We start from the raw sequence: 21,366 nt of genomic DNA, 5'->3' as shown, positions 1-21,366 counted from the left end.
ATCATTAGTAGGGCAGTTAGAAGGAATCTGCATAGATAGAGGGCATGGATGTGGGTCTATTACATGGAATGATCTAAAAAAAGAATGTAGGTATGAGAAAGAGAGATGCACTGGGAGAAGGGAGAAGGAAGAGTGTGGTTGGGGGCGGGGATCTCACATACAACAGACATTGAAGGAAGAGATTTTACAATGAAGGGGAAAATAGAGGGAGAAGGACAGGGACAGGGACAGGGAGTAGGACAGGGAGAGGGCAATTCTTGAATCTCATCCTTGTCTGAACTGGATCAAAGAGGAAACTAAATATAGACACACATTTGGGTATAGGAATCTTACCTAATATGGAAGTAGGAGGAAAGGAGGCTAAGAGAAAGTGGGGTGGAAGAGGAGATTAGATTAAGGGAGGCAGTAATCAAAATCTAAACACATTTTGGGGATAGGGGATAGGTGGCACAATGGATAGAGCACCAGCCCTGGAGTCAGGAGGACCTGAGTTCAAATCCGGCCTCAGACACTTAACATTTACTAGCTGTGTGACCCTAGGCAAGTCACTTAACCCCAATTGCCTCACAAAAAAAATAGAAAGATATATAGAACAGTATGGAGGGAAAAACACAGTTAACAATCATAACTGTAAATGTAAATGGGATAAACTCACATCAGGGATGGGAAAAAAAAAGGAGTGCAGAATGGATTAGAAATAAGAATCCATAATATGTTGTTTACAAGAGATACACTTGAAACAGAAAGATACACATAGAGCTAAAATAAGGGGGGCTAGAGCAGAATCTATTATGCTTCATCTAAAGCAGAAAAAGGCAGAGGTAGCAATCATGATCTCAGACAAAGCTAAAACAAAAGTAGATGTAATGAAAAGAGATTTTCAGGAAAACCACAACTCTCTTTCCTCCCAGATCACTATCTTCCTTCTCACTCTTCTCCCAGATCCTTGACATCCCTCTATCTTGTTAACCCCACTTTTCTCCCTACCGCTCAGTTCTTCTTCATAGCCAAAGATCATGAGCTTTCTCCCAAAGCCATACTGAAAAATTTTCTGCAACTACCTGAAACTCGAGGCCTTTGTCAACAATCTAGCAACTCAAAACCAGCTTCCTGGACCCAGCCTATTCTCAGGACTACAACAACTACTTCCTCCTCAAGATGGAACAAGTAATGCATGAAAGAGAAAGATGCAGAGACAGAGACAGACAGAGAGCAATCAAAATCCCTAGGAGACTAGTTCCCATACACAGACTTAGAAGCAGTCTCAGAATATGCACAGCCTGGGCACAAATTTAACTAGAATTTCTGGAATAAATAAAGCAAGAGTTTCTTTTAAAGAGTTTAAAATGATTTTTATAAATGAAATGAGAATTCTAGGGGGAAAACAACGGGAAATAAATAATAGATATGGAAAGGAAATCAAGAGCTTGTGGTATAAAATGGGCACAAAATCTTGCCCATGCACAAAATCCCTGAAAATTAGAATTGACCAAATAAAAGCAAGTGACGCTGAAACAAAAAGAAATGTTAAATGAAAGTCAAAAGACTGAAAAAAATAGAAGAAAATGTAAGATATCTCATAGCAAAAACCACTGTTCTGGAGAACAAATTAAGGAGAAAAAATTTAGGAATAATTGGACTTTCTGAATACCATGACCATAAAAAAGGGCCTAGATATCACATTGCAAGAAATATAAAAAGAAAACTAACCAGATTTCTTAGAAATAGAAGGAAAAGTGGAAATAGAAAGAATATACCAGTCACCTCCTGATAGAAAGCCCCAAATGAAAACCCCCAGGAACATCATAGCCAAAAATCTAGAGCTTCCAGGTCAAAGAAAAAAAATAATACAATCAGCCAGAAAGAAAGAATTCAAGTACTCAGGAGCCAGAGTCAGGATCACACAGAATATAAATACTATAAAGGAGTGGAGAATTTGGACTATGATATTTCAGAAAGCAAAGGATGCAGGCTTACAGCCAAGGATAATTTATCCAGCAAAACCAAGCATAATCCTGGAAAAGGGGGGCGGGGTTTGGATTGCCTTTTAGTGAAAGGGACTCCCAAGTGGGGCAATGAGGTGACACAGTAAATGGTGCAGTAGCCTGGAGGCAGGAAGACCTGAGTTAAAATCTGGCCTCAGACAGGTACTAACTATGTGAACCTGGACAAGTCACTTAACCCCATTTACCTTTGTTTCATCTGTAAAAAGCACTAGAGAAGGAAATGGCAAACCAATATCTTTGCCAAGAAAACCCCAAATGGGGTCACAACAAGTCAGATACGACTAAAACAACTGAACAACAACAGCACTTTGAAGCACACAAGGTGAAAGGATCAGGTTGTGGAGAAACTGAAGTTCAAACCTTGAAAAGAAATTTACATATATTATTTGAGTCTAACAAGAACCCTTAAAGAAGGTGCTAAAGTTCTTTTCACTCCTAATTTTACAGATAAGGAAACTGAGGCTTAGAGAAAGTAAATGGTATGTTTTCTAGGTCACCCAGATCACAAGTGAGGCAGGATTTAAACGCAGTTCTTCCTAAACCCAAACTCACTATTCCATCCAATGAGCTTCCTGTCAGTGCAGATCAAGTTGAAGATAGCCAACCATGTCTTGGGGATATCAGAAACAGGGTCCCTGCTTAGAGGCAGGGTTGCCCTTTAAAATAATTTCTAATGGAGATTGGTACCTCAGAGCCACATGCTTTGTTCCATACCTCTCTCCCCGTGTGAAGTCCAAGGATTTCTTTCATGGTCTCCCTCCCCCACCCCTTCCCTTGCCCCTAAATAAACTACCATCTTATTCTTAAAAAAAAATTCTAACTAGAGGATTCTATAATTGATATGGCATCTCTTAAGAGTCCTTTCTGGGGGCAGCTAGGTAGCACAGTGGATAAAGCATTGGCCTTGGATTCAGGAGGACCTGAGTTCAAATCCGACCTTAGACATGACCCTCGATAGCTGTGTGACCCTGGGTAAGTCACTTAACCCTCTTTGCCCCACCAAAAAAAAAAAAAAAAAAGAGTCCTTTCACATCCAAAATGTGATTCATTGCTTCACAGGACAAAGGTCTTTGGATCCGCTTTCAGCCCTTCCCATCCTGGAACTGGAACTTTTCCCCTTACACCAGGAAGACCTCAGTCCTGTCCTGATCCCTAGAACCCTCTCCCCCTCCTCAGTGCTTCTAACCTCCAAGGGTAAAGCCCACAGTCCAGCACTGTTTTCCCCTCACCTAGACAGAGTCAAGGGGAGAGAATGATTTTACCAGCAGGCCTAAAGATAGTATCCTACGATCAGAGACTGAGAGTTGGGAAGAACTGAGAGGCCATCTGGTCCAACACAATAGAGGAATTTGATAGGCTGGGCATAGGTGAAGGAGCTCAGTTTGACCTGCCCAGCTGATATCTAATACCCATGGAGAATAAGAGTTCTTTCCGGGACTGAAAAGGATTTCAGTTATGAAATGTCAGCCCTGACCCTGACCTCAATCATTCTGCCTGAAGTTCTTTTTTGTTTGTTGGTTTGATTTGGTTTGGTTTGGTTTTTTGTCTACCAGCTGTTCTAAGGCAAATTTTACTCCTCCCCCATTCCCCAGCCTTTCCCCTCTTGCCCACATCCAAGCCCCTCATCAGTCTCCTCCAGTTTCCTGCCCCCTCCAATCCTCTTAGGGTTTAAAGAAAAAGAAAAATCTTTCTGTTTATAACCCAGAATGGAGGCAAAAATGCGTGTGGGGTGCAGGTGGAGGGAGGGAAGGATGCAAGGCAGGGAGGAACCCGAGAAATTTTGGCTTGAGAAATATCCTCCCAAGGATAGGAAACCAATGTTTTCACCCTCCTAATCCCAGTACTTCCTACTTGGAGGGTTTGATTAGAGATTACCCAATCCTACTCCCTTCCCATTTTATAGAAAAGAAAACTAAGGCCCAGAGATGTGTGATTTGCCCATGGTTATGATAAGTGACAAAGCTAGAATTTGAACTCAGGTCCTGGGACTCTGATTAAGTTCAGCACATTCTTCGATTGCCCAATGTTCCCTTGTCCGTGTGGCTCTTTGATCCAACCGTCTTTCAGAGTCAATGGGGATTCGGGGCAAGAATGACTGTCCCTTACTGACTCACATGATACCCTCAGACCTGAATGACCCAAGGCTCAAAGTCTGAGTCTCAGAGCTCTGCAGGGTCTCCAGGGCTTTTTCTTTTGAGTGGTGGGGGGCGGGGGGCGGGGCGGGAAGGAGTGTCACTGACTCCAAAGTCAGTCCTTTATCTATCCCTACCCACTGACCTTGTATATACATATCTGCCTTGTGCCAACCAGTTCCCCTTCAACAGCTCACACCCACCCTGGTTTCCTCTTGCCAACAGTAGATATGAGGAAAGATGTCCTGATTTCTAAGGCTCCTCCCTAACCCCATGTTCCCCAATACCATGACCTTAGAGAAAGGGGAACTGGGGATATCACTGGAGGGAAAACAGAGGAAGGGCCACTGGGACCTGGGCCAGGGCAGGTGCAAATCTAGGCAATCCGGATTAGTTTTCCACTCTTACCTAATCCACCCCTCCTCTTGCCCCCACCTCCTCCACTAAAAAAAAAAAAAAACACTCAACTTCCTTCTGCTCCTCAGCTCAGCTCCCTCCATCCTGCCCAGGATAGCTGCCCAGAACAACATGTAGCTGATATCACTTCACTTCTAGAGATCCTTCACATGACTATCTTCTCAGGTAGAGAATTCTAGAAACCGGGTTCAAATCTCAGCTCTGCCACTAGCTAGCTGTCTGATGTCACTTCTTTGTGCCCACTTTCTTCATTTGCAAAACAGAGAGGTTGTAAATGTGTTCATACTTGTTTAAAAGTATTAAGTTCATCATTTTTAAAAATGGAAATTATCAAAGAAAAAAACAATAAAAAATAAAATGATCAGTTAGAAGATCCCAACTCTAAATCCTAAAATCTAATCATTGCTCCCCTCCCAAACTGATCAAAATATAAATGGCTCATCTATGGGAGTTTGGGTTAGAGATTTATTTAGCCAATGTTTGGAATACTCTCCCTCTTCATCTCTACCTCCTAGTTTCCCTGGCTGCCTTCAAATCCCATCTAAATCTCACCATATTCATGAATTTGGAAATTCCCTTATATGAGCACAACCTATTCTCATTCCGTCTCTCCCTCTGCCTTACAACCCCAAAACCTTTTCTTCATCCACACCCAGATTTCCAAACCCTTGACTTTTTAATTCTTTCCCAAGCCATCACCTCTGCATGAGCTATACTCTCCTCCTTTCCCCATCTTGACCCCTTGATGAACCACTTTGACTCTACAACTGTCCTTCTCCTGATTTCCCCCCTTATTGGATTACTGATCTTATCTTGCCAAGACCCAGTTTTGAACCACTCCTACCATCTGTTGCTTTCCCTCCCATATTCCTGCTGCTGAACAAAGCTGGAGAAAATCTTAAAACCCTAATGACTGGGTCCACTACAAATCTAATTGTTGTTGTTGTTGCTGCTCTTCTTCTTCTTCTTCTTCTTCTTCTTCTTCTTCTTCTTCTTCTCCTTCTCCTCCTCCTCCTCCTCCTCCTTCTCCTCCTTCTTCTCCTTCTCCTTTTCCTCCTCCTTCTTCTCCTTCTTCTTCTCCTCCTCCTTCTTCTCCTTCTCCTCCTCCTCATCTTCTTCTTCCTCCTCCTCCTCCTTTTTCTCCTTCTTCAGGCATGTCTGACTCTATATGACTTCATAGACAAATAATTGGACCAAGTCTATGGGACCTTCTTGGCAAAGATACTGGTTTGCCATTTCCTTTTACAGATGAGGAACTGAGGCAAATAGGGGTTAAGTGACCTGCCCAGGATCACACAGCTAGTAAGTGTCTGAGTCTGGATTTGAACTCTGATCTTCCTAATGCCAGTGCTCTCTCCACTGCACCAGGGTACCTGCCCCTAACCTAAAAAAAAATTCATTTATATAGCCTCAACTGATCCCTCACTGCTGCCAGGTAATACTTTTACATCTCACTAATTAACTTACAATCCTACTCAGCATAGAGACTCTTCCAAACCTTTTTATCCCTACTCAAATCTCCCTTAACTCCCCTGCCCTCACTCTTTCAGCTGAGATTCTTGCCTCATATTTCACTGAAAAAAAAAATGAGACTTTTCATTGAGAGCTTCCTTATCTCCCCTCCTCATTTCACCTTACCCAAACTCCTTCTGCCACTTTATCTCTTCCTTCACCCCTGTATCACATAAAAAGTTGGCTCTGATGCTTAGATCGCATTCCATTCAGTCTTCTCCAGCAGATTGTCCCATCTAACAACCCCACTCTCTCATTTATCTTCAGTCATTCCCTGTCTACTGGTTGCTTTCCTACTACCTACAAACATGCCCATGTTTCTCCAATCCTCAAAAAAAGTCACTTCAATCATCCATCTGTTACCTATTGTTCCATGGCCCTCTTCCCTTTTATGGCTAAACTCCTTGAGAAGACCATCTACAATTGGTGCTCCCATTTCCTTTCCTTTCACTCTCTCTTTGACTCACTACAGTCTGGCTTCCACTCTCATAATTCAACCAATACTGCTCTCTTCAAAGTTACTAATGATCCCTTATTTGCCAAATCCAATGACCTTTTCCCAATCCTCATTTTTCCTAACCTCTCTGTAGCCTTGGACACTGTAGACCATCCTCTTCTTGATACTCTTGTCTCTGTTTTCTTGACACACATCTCTCCTGGTTCTCCTCTTACCTATCAGATTGCTCCTTCTCAGTGCCCTTTGCTGCAGCTTCATGCATGCTGTTCCCACTAAATGTCCCACAAGACTCTGTCCTGGGCCCTTTTCAACTTCTATACTATTTTGATTGGTTGTCTCATTGTTTCCCATACAATTATCTTCTCTCTGCTGATACTTGCAGATCTACTTATCTGGCCCTAATCATTCTCTTCTGCCCTAAAGTCTCAAATCTCCAACTGCCTTTCAGACATCTTAAACTCAACACTTCCAAACAGGAACTCATTAACTTTCCCCATCAGCCCTCTTCCCTCCCAAACTTCCCTATTATTCTAGAGGGTGATACATTCTCCCAGTCTCTCAGGCTCACAACCTAGAAATCATCCTCATCTCTGCTCTATCTTTCACTCCCCACATTCAATCTGTTGCCAAAGTCTGTCAATTTCACCTTTGCAACATTTCCCAAATACACACCCCTTCCCCCGGTACAGACCCTCATCACCTTGCACCTGGATTGTGGCATCAGTCTTCTGGGAGGGTCGGCCTGCCTCAAGTCTCTCCTCACTCCAAAACATCCACCATTTCATTACCAAAGTGACTTTCCTGAAGCACAAGTCTGACCTTGTCACTTCATACCCAATAACTTCCAGGTGTTCTCTATAACCTCTAGGACCAAATTGTACACCGCCCCCCCCCCAATCCTCATATGCTCTGTGATTCAGTGGCACTGGCCACGTTGCTGTTTCTCAAACAAAACACTCCCTCTCCCAATACCAGGTATTTCACTGGATGACCCCCATGTGTGGAATGCTCCTCCTGTTCATCTCAGACTCCTGGTTTCCTGGCTTTCTTCTATGCCTAAGTCTTCATCTCTCCACATTGAGATCCTCCCAACTCTACCTCTGGGTCTTGAGACCCCACCCACCCATAAGGTTCCATCACTGGGCCTTAAGACCCCATGAACCCTTTTCTCTCTAACTATAGAGAGTCCCTCCAACACCCATCACTGGACCATAAATGATTTAACCCCATTTCCATTTTCTGGGCATCTTCTGCAGCCCATTTCTGGGCTTTAAGACCTTCTAAGTCTCCAGCTGTGGACTCTGAGACTCTTTGAACCCTTAAGACGCCCCTGAACCCTGGGCCCTGAGGCTCTCGGCCCCATTTTGGGGTCTGAGGACCCATAGGCCCATCTCTAGGCTTGGAGACCTGGCTAAAACATGCATCTCTAAGAGTGTGGGATTCTCTGAACCTCCACCTCTGGAATTTGACCTTCCTCTTTGCCCTCCTTCCATTGACTTCTGCAACAAGATCCTCAGTTTCTGGGATCCCACCCCAATCGCACTCCTTTTTACCCTTTTACCTTAAGATCTGGCTAGAGTCCTGGGGATCAGGGGAGGAAGGGGTTAAGACTGAGAAAGTTACATAAGGGAGCTAGAATCAGTGCCAAGTGACAACCTCCACCCCCAGGCATAAAAGGCAGGACTAGTCCTATCTGGACCCCAGTCCTGGCTCAGCATCTTCTCAAACCCCAGACAACACTGCAGACAGGCTTTAGCCACCTCCACCATGCTGGCCTCCGGGCTGCTGCTGGGGGCCCTATTCTTTTGCCTCTCAGCCCTGGTGGTGCTCTCTGTGTGGAGACAGAGGAAGGTCCGCAGCAGCCTTCCCCCTGGGCCCACCCCCCTGCCTTTCATCGGCAATTACCTGCAACTCAACACCGAGCAGATGTATGACTCCCTCATGAAGGTACTGAGGTTGGGAGCTGGGGACAAGAGGGACAACATGGAGAGACTGAGACAGAGAAACACAGAGACTGAGAGAGATGCAGAGAGACACACAAAGAGAGAGACTGGGCAGGGGGAGGAGGCAGATGCTCAGACATACAGACAGACAGGGAGAGCCATGAAGTCAGAGACAGAGATTGAAGCTGACCCTGAGCATGACAGAGACAGGGAGTGATGCACAGAGATGGGGAGACACACAGGGAGAGATAGCCACAGAGGGAAGAGACTGAAATGCATGCCAAGAGACAGACACAGAGAGATGGCCTCAGAGGCATAGAGCGTGACAGAGAAACACAAGCAGCAAAGAGACAGACACACAGGTATCTCTCTCATGTGCATAAGCAGGTTCAGGGTGGCTGGAGGGAGAGGCAGAGAGGAGAGATGGAGAAAGACAGAGAAATTGAGACAGAAAAAAAGCGTCTGCTTGTCACTCCTGATTGGAAGAAGGGCCTTTTCTTTCTCTCTAGTCCTCAATTTCCCTCTCTTCAACATGGCCATGTTGGGTTACATGGCCCTCTAAGGGCTGTTTTATGATCCTATGGAAAAGAGGCTCCAAGAAAAGCAGAGAACGTCTTTGTGGGGAGGGAAGAACACAGCTGGGCTGTAAGAGAGGGAACTGGGGGGATGGTGGAGAAGAGGCCAAGAAAGCTGGGGGAAGAGAGTGGGAGGTGGAAAGTGGAAAAGCCAGAGAGATCTCTTGGCAGAAAATGGGCACTAGACTGCAACATCAGACAAGCTCTCCTGTGTTAGTTTTGTTTTGTTAGTTTCTTGTGGCTGCTGAATTATTTTGGAAAGCCCAGTGGAGAGGAGGGACTTGGATTAGCTATGCCCCCTTAGACTGGGAGTTCCCCAAGGGTAGGAACTGTCTTTGCCTGTCTTTCTATACCCAGTGCTTAGCACAGTGTCTGGAGCACAATTGGTGTCTAATAAATGTTGACTTGACATCACAGGAAAAAAAACAAAAGAGAAAAAAGCAGCAATTTTGTTACTATCTTGTTACCTTGAGGATCAGGGGTTCATAGATTTAGAGTTGGAAAGAACCTTTCAGGCTATTGAGTCCAAACCCCTCACTTTACAGATGAGGGAACTGAGTCAGAGTTGAAATTACTTGCTCAGGGTCACACAGCTAGTATCTGAGGAAGGATTTGAACCCAGGTCACCCAAACTCCCAGGCTAGTGTCCTATATACCATGCTGCCTCTCAAAGAGAAAAAAGAAAAATGTATATATAGATACATATTATCTACATTACACACATATACACACATTTTAAAATAAACCAACTCTTTACAACCAGAATTCACAATCCCATGCCTTGTTCTTTGTGTGCTGAAATGTTTGTGTTTTGTTACTGATTCCTAGATCACAATTAGAATTTTTTTTAAACTGCTGAGATGATGGGTGAGAGTTATCTTTCAGAGGAGAAGACTAAGAAGGAGGAAATCATGGGGCTCAGAGGTGACACTCTGCTTATTCTCACTTCTCCATACCCTCCAGATTGGGGAAAAATACGGACCCGTGTTCACAGTGCACCTGGGGCCCAGAACTGTCATAGTCCTGACTGGGTATGAGGCCGTGAAGGAAGCGTTAATTGACCAAGCAGAGGAGTTCTCTGGTCGGGGGGAGCAGGCCACCTTTGACTGGCTCTTTAAGGGATTTGGTGAGTGTCTGGTCAGAGACCCTCAAACACCTACACACACTACTGTCTCCAGGCCACTGTAGCCTCCTCTAGGTTGCCAGACAAAGTTCCCCCTTGAACTGTCATCAGTTGTTCATCCTCCCTCACCCTGACTGTTATTGCCTCCCTCAACCACCTGTTCCTTTCTCTTTCTTTTTCTGTTTCTCCATTTCTGTCTCCCTGTTTTTCCATCTTTCTCCATTGCTTTGTCTTTTTGTCTTTTCATCTTTCTCAGTGTCTCACTATCTCTCCATCTCCTTGGCTATTCTTGTCTCCCTTTCTGTGTTTCCCCATCTCTCCCGTCTCTCCTCTCCACATTTCTTTCTCCTTCCTTCACCTTTCTCCACCTTCTATCTCTCCCTCTCTTCCTGTTTCCCTATATCCCTTTGACTCTCCATCTCTCTATCTCCCAACTCCCCAACTTTCTCTCCCTATCTCTGTATCTCTGCCTCTCCATTTCTCCCTCTGTCTCTCCTTACCTCTCCAGATCTCTCCATTTGTCTTTCTCCTTATCACCCCCCACACACACACCTAGTTCTTCCATATATCTCTGACTTCCATGTTCCTCTTCTTTTCATTATCTCTCCACATCCCTCATCTCTCTAGATTTCTCTTTTTATTTCACTATCTCCTCCATCTGTCCCTGTCTTTTTATCCACATCTCCCTATTTTTCCATCTGTCTTTCTCTGCCTTCCCATTTCCTCCCTCTCTATTTCTCTACCTCTGTCTTTTCCTATCTCCCCATCTACCCAGTTCTTCTACATCTCTCTTTGTGTCTTTTATCTCCCCATTTTTCCTTGTTTCTCCTTCTCTCTCCATATCCCCATCTCCTTCACCTTTTATCATTTTCTCTCTCCTTTTTTCACCACCTTCCTTATCTCTCCATCTTCTGCCTTTCCGTTTTCCCTCTCTCTGTCCCTCCCTCTTTCCCTAATTTCCTCCTCTTCCTCTCCATTTCTTGCTATCCCTGTCTCCTCACCTCCCCCATCTCTCCATTCCTCTCTCTCCTTACCTGCCCCTGTCTCTTGGTCTCTCTAATTTCCTCCCTGTCTCCACATTTTCCCCCATCTTTCTCTCTCTCCTTGTCCTTCCTTGGACATTCACTTCCGACCCCATACTAGGGCCTGGGATTCTGCAGGATTTTCACTCTTCCCTGATCTCCTTCTGTCCTTCTTGCCAATGACCAGGTGTGGCCTTCAGCAGTGGAGAGAGGGCCCGGCAGCTCCGACGATTCTCCATCACCACCCTCAGAGACTTTGGCATGGGCAAGAGAGGCATTGAGGAGCGCATCCAAGAAGAAGCTGGCTTTCTCATTGAGGCTTTACGAGACACAAAAGGTGAGTGACCCTAAGAATATTCCAGAGTTTTGGGCCAGGTCAGCATCAACTATATTGTTATTTTTCAGTTGTTTCAGTCGTGTCTGACTCTTTGAGACCCCATTTTGGGGGTTCTCTTGGCAAAGATGCTGGAGTGGTTTGCCATTTCCTTCTCCAACTCATTTTACAGATGAGAAAACAGGAAAATAGGGTTAAGTGACTTGCCCAGGGTCACACAGCTAGTAAGTGTCTGAGGCCAGATTTGAACTAATGAAGATGAGTCTTCCTGATCCCAAGTCCACTGTACCACATAGGGGCTATCAACTATATTGAAAATTGCCTGGGTCATCTCTGACCCCCAAGAACCTATCTCTGTGTCCTGTGACTACTCCCTTGTATCTAACACTAGCTGATCTCTAGCTGGAACTCTGGAAATCTTCTACAGCCCCTCTTTGGGGCTATTTCATGTCCAGAGGTGGGGATGACAGAGAGATGATGGAGATGAGAGAGAAAAAAAAGGGAAGGGAAGGAAAGGGAAGGGAAGGGAAGGGAAGAGAAGGGAAGGGAAGGGAAGAGAAAAGAAGGGGAGGGGGCAGCTAGGTGGTGCAGTGGATAAAGCACTGGCCTTGGATTCAGGAGGACCTGAGTTCAAATCCAGCCTCAGACACTTGACACTTAACTAGCTGTGTGACCCTGGGCAAGTCACTTAACCCTCATTGCCCTGCAAAAAATAATAATAATTTTTAAAAAAGAATAGTTTGAGAAGGGGAGACAGAGGAGACAACTGTGCCTCTAGCATCTAATCTCCCTGTAGGACTTGGAGACAATGACTGTCCTTTGGAGGAAGATGTGAGAGCCAAAAACTGAATCTCTCTCTCTCTCCCTCCCTCCCTCCCTCCTTTTCTTCTTCCCTCCCCCTTCTCTCTTCCTCTCTCTCCTCTCTCCCTCCCCTCCCTCTCTCCCCTTCCCTTATCCCTATCCCCCCCTATGGATTCCCCTTTTTCAAACACTGCCTCCATGGGTCTCTTTACCTCTATATGGGTCTCTGTTCCTTTTTTCCTCTGCTTCCTCTTTACCCCTCTCAATCTCTCTGCCTTTCCCCTCTTTCTTCATCATTCTAACTCTGTGCTTCCCTTAATCTGTGTCTGTGTTGACCTGGCTGGGCTACAGGGGCTGCCATTGACCCCACCTTCTTCCTGAGCCGCACAGTCTCCAATGTCATCAGCTCCATCGTCTTTGGTGATCGCTTTGAATATGAGGACAAGCAGTTCCTGTCCCTATTGCGTATGATGTTGGGGAGCTTCCAGTTTACAGCCACATCCATGGGACAGGTGACCTCCAAGACTTTCTCTCCCAACCCCCAGGGTCTCTACTCACCTTCATCCCTTGATCTTCAGCTTTCATTTCTATTCTCTATCTCCTGTACTCTATTCCTCAATCTGACCCCCTATTCCCAATCTGTCTCTGTGTCCTGTCCTAACCATCCATTCTCCATTATTAGCTCCATTCCCTATCCTAAACTCCCATCCTTCATGATGATTACCCCACATTCTCCCCACATGTCTCAGGCACCCACTCCAGGGCCCTGTAACCCATGACTTGTCCTGTGCTCTCCCAGCTATATGAGATGTTCTCTGGAGTGATGCAGCACCTGCCAGGGCCTCAGCAGCAAGCATTCAAGGAACTAAAAGGACTGGAGGATTTCATCACTGAGAAGGTCCGGCAGAACCAGGCCACCCTGGACCCTAACTCCCCCCGGAACTTCATTGACTCCTTCCTCATCAAGATGCAGGAGGTACTAGCCCAGCGGGCAGGTGAAAATGGAAGGGATGGGCTGAGACCTCAGACTGAGGGTGTTACAGATCTCTGGGGGAACCCCCAGACACTGGGAAGTGGGTATCCATAGACATCAGGCAGCAGGTCTCAGACATGAGCAGGCAGCACTAGCAGGCATTAGACGCCAAGTCTCAGAATTCCAGGGGTAAGGCTCAAAGGTACCCTGTGGCACATGTCAGGAGGTAGGTTCACAAACAACCCAGAGTCAGGCAGCAAGCCAGAGCTGTGATTAAGGTACACTGAGCACCTCTGGTCATTGCCAGCTTGGGGGTAGCATAGCAAAGAGAGATAAAGAAAGACAGCTAGGTGGTGCAGTAGATAGAGCACTGACCCTGGATTCAGGAGGACCTGAGTTCAAATACGGCCTCAGACACTTGACACTTACTAGCTATGTGACCCTGGGCAAGTCATTTAACCCCAGTTGCCTCACAAACAAAACAAAACCAAAAAAAAAATTGGGGGGGGGGGACGGCTAGGTGGTACAGTGGATAAAGCACTGGCCCTGGATTCAGGAGTACCTGAGTTCAAATCCAGCCTCAGACACTTGACACTTACTAGCTGTGTGACCCTGGGCAAGTCATTTAACCCCAATTTCCTCACCAAAAAAAAAAAGTACTCAAATGGAGTGTGGCCCTGGGCAAGTCACTTAACCCTCATTGCCCTGAAAAAAAAAAGAAAAAAAAAAAGAAAGACAAATAGAGAAAGTGAGACACAGAGATGGAGGATGCAGAATAACAGAAACAGAGAGATGGACAGAAAGACATGGAGAAAGATGCAGAAACAGAGACAGAAAATCAGAAACAGAGACACAGGAAGACAAGACCAACACAAAGAGATGCAAATAGAGGTTCCCCATTCTCCACATTCCCTGCCCCTTCAGACATTCACAAGCTGGGTATAGGGGCTGGAGGGACTATACTATAGTATAGTCCCAACAACTTTGGCTGACTCTCTACATAAGGTCTTGGAAAGTCCTTTTCTCTCCCTGGCTGTCTGTCTCTTCATTTATAAAATGTAGGAAGAAGGATGGTAGATTTGTTCTACTTGGTCCTAGAGGGCAGAATCAGGAGCAATGGGAGAAATGGTAAGGGGAGGCATTTAGGTTGGCTATCAGGGAGAAAAGACTTCTTAATGGGGAGAACTGTCCAAAGGTAAGATGGGCTAGTCAAAGGACTGGTGAGCATGTCCCAGCCACTCTGCACATTAACTTCTTCATGAGAATGATTAGACTTGATAATCCTTTTCAGCACTAAATCTATGCTCCTCTAAATTCTAAGGAAAATAGATATGCTTTGGGTGCCTTTGAACTAACATATTTCACTTAGATGCCATTGGTGGATTTCTCCCTCTACCCCTGCACATTCCTGGGACTGAAGGAAGTTGAGTTGGTGGGGGGTGGGGGGAGAAGAGACCTTGAGGCTGAAGGGTCTAGAGGTGAAACAAGTGGAGTCATCCAAGCCCTGTCCACTTTCTCCTCCCAGGAAAAGAAAAATCCCAACACAGAATTCTTCATGAGGAACCTGACCATGACCACCCTTAACCTGTTTTTTGCGGGCACTGAGACTGTTAGCACAACTCTTCGCTATGGCTTCCTTCTGTTAATGAAGCATCCAGAGGTGGAAGGTGAGCCCCCCTCCCCTAGTCACCTTAGAAGTCCTTTGGTGCTCTGGGAGCTGCCCAGAACTTCCAATATACATACACACACATACTCCTTTTCGTCCTCCTCCTTCTTCTCATCATCACCACCACCACCATCATCATCCCTGCAACACAGATTATCCCCTTTATCCCTACATCCTCTCAACTCAGGGTTTCCCCAGCCTCCACACCCCATCTGCTCCCTTGGGACTTCCCCAGGATCTCTCTGAAACCCCTGCATCCTGTTTTCTCACTATGCTAACCACAGCCAAAATCCATGAGGAAATAGATCGGGTGATTGGGAGGAATCGATCACCCAAGTTTGAGGACAAAGCCAAGATGCCATACACGGAGGCTGTCATCCATGAGATCCAGAGGTTTGGAGATATGATTCCCATGGGTCTGGCCCGGAGAGTCACAAAGGACACCAAATTCCGGGGCTACCTTATTCCCAAGGTAGGAAGGAGTCTCTCACTCTCAACTCCCCTAGCTCCAACACCTCTATCTGTCTACTCCAGAACCCTCTCCATCTCTGTTATTCTTTAAATGCCCCTCCATCTTTCTGACACCCTAGAGTTCCCCCATTCTTTTTCATTAAGTGTCTTCTCATCTTACCATGTGCCTCCTGGAACCTCACTCATGCCTTAAAACATCCCTCCATTTGCGTTCCTCCTATTTCCAATCCTCCTTATTCTTCTGAGAATAATTTTGACATCCCTACTCAATTTGATTCAGTATTTGTTCAATTCATTGTCATTTATGAGTATCAGTGATAGTCTATACATAAGATAAATAGGATAGAATTAAGTTTAATTGTTTGAATAAAAAATATGTAGGTTAGAATGAATTAACCCATTATGTATTGATGGTTATATTGCTTTTAGTTGGTAGATGTATACTATATTGATTTATAGTTTGTTATTTAGCTCTTTATTGGCCTTTGTTAGGAATGGATTGATACTTATTGTGTCATACCTCCCCTCCCCCCCACCCTGCCATATCCTCTGAGAGCTACTATATCCCAGAAAACACAGATTATCCATTTTACTTTGATCTTTTCCTGGTAGAAAGTCCCAGAATCCTATTACCTAGTCACTGAATAAACTGAATAAACACTCGTGATTTATTATGTGGAAAGCCTAATGACTAAACTTCTGTGATTGATGAACTTTTCCCTTTAACCAAACATTTAGACTTTGCCCTTTGGAACTGACCCCTAGAAGAATTGTACCACTTCATTCTAGTTTTGGTGCTTTCTCATTCCCAATAAATATTTGCAATCTTCAAGCAGAAGAGGTTCCTGACTGCGGAGAGTCTTGGATCCAATTCATTGGGGGACCAACAGTCTCCCTAATGGATTAATATGTACTCAGAGCTCTTCCTCAGTTTCCCTTTATGGCAGATTGGATTTTTGTGGGCCACACTTCTCTCTGATGGACCCTCAATAAACACTTGACACTTACTAGCTGTGTGACCCTGGGCAAGTCATTTAACCCCCATTGCCCCACAAAAAACAAAAACAAAACTAAGGATGATAATAGCACATATTGTCACGAGGCTTAAAAGAGATGATTTATTAGCTTTTACCAACCCCTCTGGGCTGCCCCTTCAACTCAAATTAATAAGTTGGGTCTACAGGAGGCAGCTAATATGCCAGGGTTCAAGATACTTTGTGAGAGCTCACAAGCCCCCACTGGTACACTTACCTTTAATAGTAGGCCAGTTTAAAAAAAAAAAAAAGTCTACCAGTAGACAGCTCAAAGCAAAACTGTTTACTTGAAATGATATCATAAAAACAATAGTAATGAAACATTTCCCAATAAACTTGGGGCACGCTCTCCCACAACTACACCTAGCTGTAAATAGAAAGTATGGCCACATACTTTGAGTATACTTGGAGAGATGCACAAGCTTAGAGAACACACAAGGTCGCAGACAATTCACACCTCTGGAACTACAGAGCCCCAATGTCCTTTCCCTTCTTGTGGTATCTTCATGCTGCTGCTCCTGGACACAAAGCCTACTGAGGAGGTCTCCTAACTGAGTCTCTGGGCTTGTTTGTCTCTGAAGCTTGACTCAGTTCCCACCTTTGAGGATTCATTCTAATTCTCTCTGCTCCCAGGCTCCTACTCCATCATTCATTCTGATGCAAATCAGCCTGACCAATGGGGTTGCATGGAAAAGAAAGATATTCCCTCTCACTCTCTCTCCTTACACTCTGCTAGAGATGAAATTGGAAAAGCAGAGTCTCAATAGCTGGGTTATTTCCATTGCTATATCTCCTTTTGACCACTGGAGGTCTCAGTCCTTGAAGCTGCTTCTTTCCAATGTGTCCCAGAACAGAGAAACTCCATTTTTACAGGTCACCAAGGACATAGTTGTTCTGTCAGTTAAAGGCAAACTGCCCTTTAAAAAAAAAAGTCCAAAGAGAATATTTTCACACTTTAAGGGGTAACAAAGTGAAAATCCTTGTTATCTTTTTGACTTGCCCCTTCTGATGCAACTGAACTGGGGAAGGGGGAAATCCATTGATTAGGGGTATTCTGACCAACACCTCCTCCCACCACACTTAAGATTATCATTGTTGATGTTGTTACTATAATTCAACCATTATTAATTTTCTCAGTCAATCAACCCTTCAATCACTAAAGTTGATGGAGGGCTTATTATGTTCAAGATACTAGAATTTAGTGACAGGAATACAAAGACAAAGATGAAACAGTACCTGCCTTTAAGGAGCCTATGTTCTATTGGAGCAAACAACATATGCTTGTATAATTGGATAAAAAATATAAGTATGATGACTGGACTTAGGCTTTCATTGATATAGGGAACTCCCTCTGCTGATTTAGGTTGATACTTTCTCTGTAAATTACAGTCTTAAGGTTAAGTGACTTGCCCAGAGTTACATAGCCAGTATGTGTTGGATATAACTTGAACCCTGGTCTTCTTGCCTCTGAGATTAGCTATCAATTCACTATATAACCTTATCATCTCAGAAGCAAAATATTTTCTCACTGTCTTTCTCTGTCTCTCTCTCTGTGTCTTTCTATCTGTGTCTGTCTGTCTTTCAAGCTTCTCTTCCTATCTCTTTTTTTTTCTCTCCTCCTGTCTTTGTCTCCCCCTCTTCCTGTCCTCATCTCTCTCCACTTCATCTCTCATTTCCTTTGTTGTCCTCTCTCACCCTAACTCTAGGGCACAGAAGTTTATCCTATTCTGGGCTCAGTACTCAGGGACCGCAACTTCTTTGCCTGCCCTGAAGCCTTCAACCCCCAACACTTCCTGGATGAAAAGGGTCAGTTCAAGAAGAGCGATGCCTTCGTCCCCTTCTCTATTGGTGAGCAGGAAAGCCTTTTCTTTTTGCCTTCATGACTCCCAACTCATTCTAAGTTCAACTATTGTGGCCTGAGCCTGGTCCTCACTTCCTTTCCTCCAGTCTACTCTCAATTCATCCTGCTACTCCTCAGGTCAATTTCACTTGATCAAGCTTCTTAAGTGGGAGTGGATGAGTAGGTGGGTGGGTGGGTAGGTGGCATGGTTCTGGAGAGGCTGTGTCTATGGGGCTAAGAAAGTATGTCCCCCAGATCTCACTAAGTCAATGTGTCAGTGCCCCATTTTCAAACCCTAGTATGGGTCTGTCTAGACCACAAGACAAAGTGTTCCCTCCTTCTTTGAGGAAGAAGTACATTCACTAGAAAGAGCCCTGGCCCTAGAGTCAGAGGCCCTTGGCCAAGTTCCATCTCTAAAGCTTCCTACCTGGGTGACCTTGAGCAAATCACTTCATCTCCCTAGGCCTCAGTTTTATTATCTGTGAAATTCAGGCCTGAGATTCAAGGGTCTCTGAGGTCCCTTCCAGCTCAGCATCTATCATCTTGGGATTCTATGAGCCTGTAATTTTGGTCCAATTTCTTCCCTTTCTAGGCCTCAGTTCCCTCATTTGTAAAATGAGAACGTTGGACTAGATGATGTTTCAGGTCCTTCTAAATTCAAACATTCAACCCAATAAGTACTTGGGGGTTGAGCAGTCAAAGACAAGGAAAAATGGTCCCTGCCCTCAAGGAGTTCACATTCAAGGAAGGGATCAAATTTAGGTAGATAAGTTATTACAAGTTAATTTACAAGTGGAGAATACTGGCAAGAAGAGAATCAGGAAAGGCTTCCTGTTGGAGGTGACAACAAAGGTTACTTAGAAGGAAGTTAAGGAGCCTGAGAAGGAAGAGGGAGAACACTCCAGTTAAGGAGCTTTTTAGATGAAAATCAAAAGATCAATTTGGGCAACAGCAAATCGGACAGTTTTTTTTAGAATGCAGAAATCCAGATGGGGAATTCTGTGAGATTGGGAGTGAGGGGATCAAGGGAACAGGAAGGAGGAGGGCCACCTCTTTGACAGACCATGGAACAAAGACAGAGAGACTAGAGCATAGTGTAGACAGCTTCTGATGTGTTCCACAGGTTAGAAAAGGGATCTCACAAGGGATGGCTTGCATTTTCTCTTCAAAGGAGGTAAGAGGGCTCTGCTGAGAAGGAATTGTAGGAAGGTTGAGGAAAAAGAGCAACTCCATGGGCCCTAGACAGACCCATACCTAAGGTGTGGCAATGAGGCATTGACTTAGGGCATGGAAATTTAGTAGATATTAATTGTGGTCCTTCATCAACTTAAAAACAACAAAAGCACAGCAGACAATTAGCAGGAAGAATTAGATAAAGTAGGAGGTTTCCAAGATCTGTACTTGCTAAAGATGAGCTTACTGGAGGAAGTCTTTTTTGGCACAAGACCCAAATGTGTTCTGTGCTACTTGTCTTTTTCTAAGTTCTCTCCCAATGCTGACAATCTCTGTCCTAAGGACCCTTCCAGCTATGATTTTTCCATATTTTAAGGTCCTTTCTGGTTCTGGCACATTCTTTTTGTCCTGAGGGATAATAGGCTTAAGGCTAGAAGTGACTTTAGGGGCCATAGAGTCCAAAGATCTCATTTTGAGGATGAGAGAGGGAAAGAGACTTACCCAAAGTCACAGTTAGTCAATATCTAATTTACTATCAGCCTTCTAGTTTCCTCCCAGCTCTAACATTCTCTGTTCTAAAGAAGGACCCTTACCTGCTGGGAGGGCCCAGGACTGACATTCTTTCTTCTAAGACCCCTCCCAGCTCTGACAGTCCCTCCCCACCCTGACCATCTCTGACTCTGGTTCTCCAGGCAAACGTTACTGTTTTGGTGAAGGCTTGGCCAGAATGGAGCTCTTCCTCTTCCTCACCACCATCCTGCAGAACTTTCGCTTCCAGTCTCCAATCCCGAAAGAAGCCATTGATATCTCTCCCAAGATGGTGGGCTTTGCCACCATCCCCCGCAACTACACCATCTCATTCCTGCCCCGAGGATGAGGCTGAGCCCATGCAGCTGCAGCTGAAGCAGGAGGAGCCTGGGCAACTCCTGGGTGGAGTGGCAGATAATGTATTAATAAAGTCTGAGCCACCAGGCAGCTCTCTCTGCTCCTCTGGTTAGCTCCTGGAAGCTGGGATACAGATCAGATGTCACTGAATACAATTCCTTCAGGTTACAGATGAGGTGACTGCTGGGAAGTGACTTGTCATAGGTCATACAGAAAGCCAAGGGAAAAGCTGAGACTGGAAGTCTCTTAGCTTACAAATGAGAGTTTTGCCTTGCATCATACCACTCGCTTGTGGCCAGTTTTACCTTAGTCTCTGACTCTCTTTGTCTCTTTCTGTCTGTCTCTGGCTCTCTGGCTCTTTCCTCTCACTATCCATAAATCTTTCTCTGCGTCCATCTCTTTCTTTATCTCTCTTTTCCTATGTCTCTCTATGATTATGTCTCCGTCTCTATTCCTGTATCTCTGTGTGTCTCTTTCCAGTTCTCCTATTACAGAGGAAGATTCCTTTAGGAGGAAGAGTTAGGTTATGTTATTATCAACAAACATCTGATCTATTAATGGCCAATCCTGTCTATATACAGATAGGAAAATCGAGGCCAAGAGAGGGGAAGGAATTTACTTGGCGGGAATTTACTGTGTAGGGGGCAGCTAGGTGCACATAGTGGATAGAGTAACCAGACCTGATGTCTCATTTTCCTAACTTTAAATCTGGCCTCAGACACTTACTATCCATGTGATCCTGGGCAAGTCATTTCTCCCTGTTGGCCACAGTTTCATCATCTATAAAATGAGCTGGAAGGGAGGAGGGAAGGGAGAGAGAGAAAAAAATTCAGAATTAGAAATCTAATAAAAACAAATGTTGATAACTAAAAAAAAAAAAAACCACTATCACCTCAAAAAAAAAAATGAGCTGGAGAGGGAAATGGCAAAACACTCCAGAAATTTTGCCAATAAAACCCCAAATGGGGTCCACAAAAGTCAGACACAACTGAAAAAACTGAA

The 21,366-nt window shown here is 44.7% G+C and overlaps 1 protein-coding gene across 1 annotated transcript; it reads left to right on the top strand.

Moving 5' to 3' along the window:
• The first annotated feature begins 8,217 nt into the window (after positions 1-8,217).
• On the top strand, positions 8,218-20,454 carry LOC122748975 (cytochrome P450 2A13). The gene is made up of 9 exons (XM_043995096.1): positions 8,218-8,471; positions 10,006-10,168; positions 11,375-11,524; positions 12,674-12,834; positions 13,122-13,298; positions 14,821-14,962; positions 15,246-15,433; positions 18,173-18,314; positions 20,172-20,454. Exons 1-9 carry the CDS (start codon positions 8,292-8,294, stop codon positions 20,354-20,356), a joined length of 1,488 nt encoding a protein of 495 aa, XP_043851031.1. The 5' UTR covers positions 8,218-8,291; the 3' UTR covers positions 20,357-20,454.
• Positions 20,455-21,366: the final 912 nt, after the last annotated feature.

This window comes from Dromiciops gliroides, chromosome 3 (assembly GCF_019393635.1).
Source record: "Dromiciops gliroides isolate mDroGli1 chromosome 3, mDroGli1.pri, whole genome shotgun sequence".
NCBI classification, from domain to species: Eukaryota; Metazoa; Chordata; class Mammalia; order Microbiotheria; family Microbiotheriidae; genus Dromiciops; species Dromiciops gliroides.
This window is presented reverse-complemented; position numbering and strand designations above follow the sequence as displayed.

Bases quoted from the DNA above. Each gene is read 5' to 3' on its own strand.
- LOC122748975 (XM_043995096.1), top strand. From the start codon at position 8,292: ATGCTGGCCTCCGGGCTGCTGCTGGGGGCCCTATTCTTTTGCCTCTCA. The intron at 14,963-15,245 runs GTGAGCCCCCCT...TGCTAACCACAG, and splicing joins GAAGCATCCAGAGGTGGAAG to CCAAAATCCATGAGGAAATA. The intron at 15,434-18,172 runs GTAGGAAGGAGT...CCCTAACTCTAG, and splicing joins GGGGCTACCTTATTCCCAAG to GGCACAGAAGTTTATCCTAT.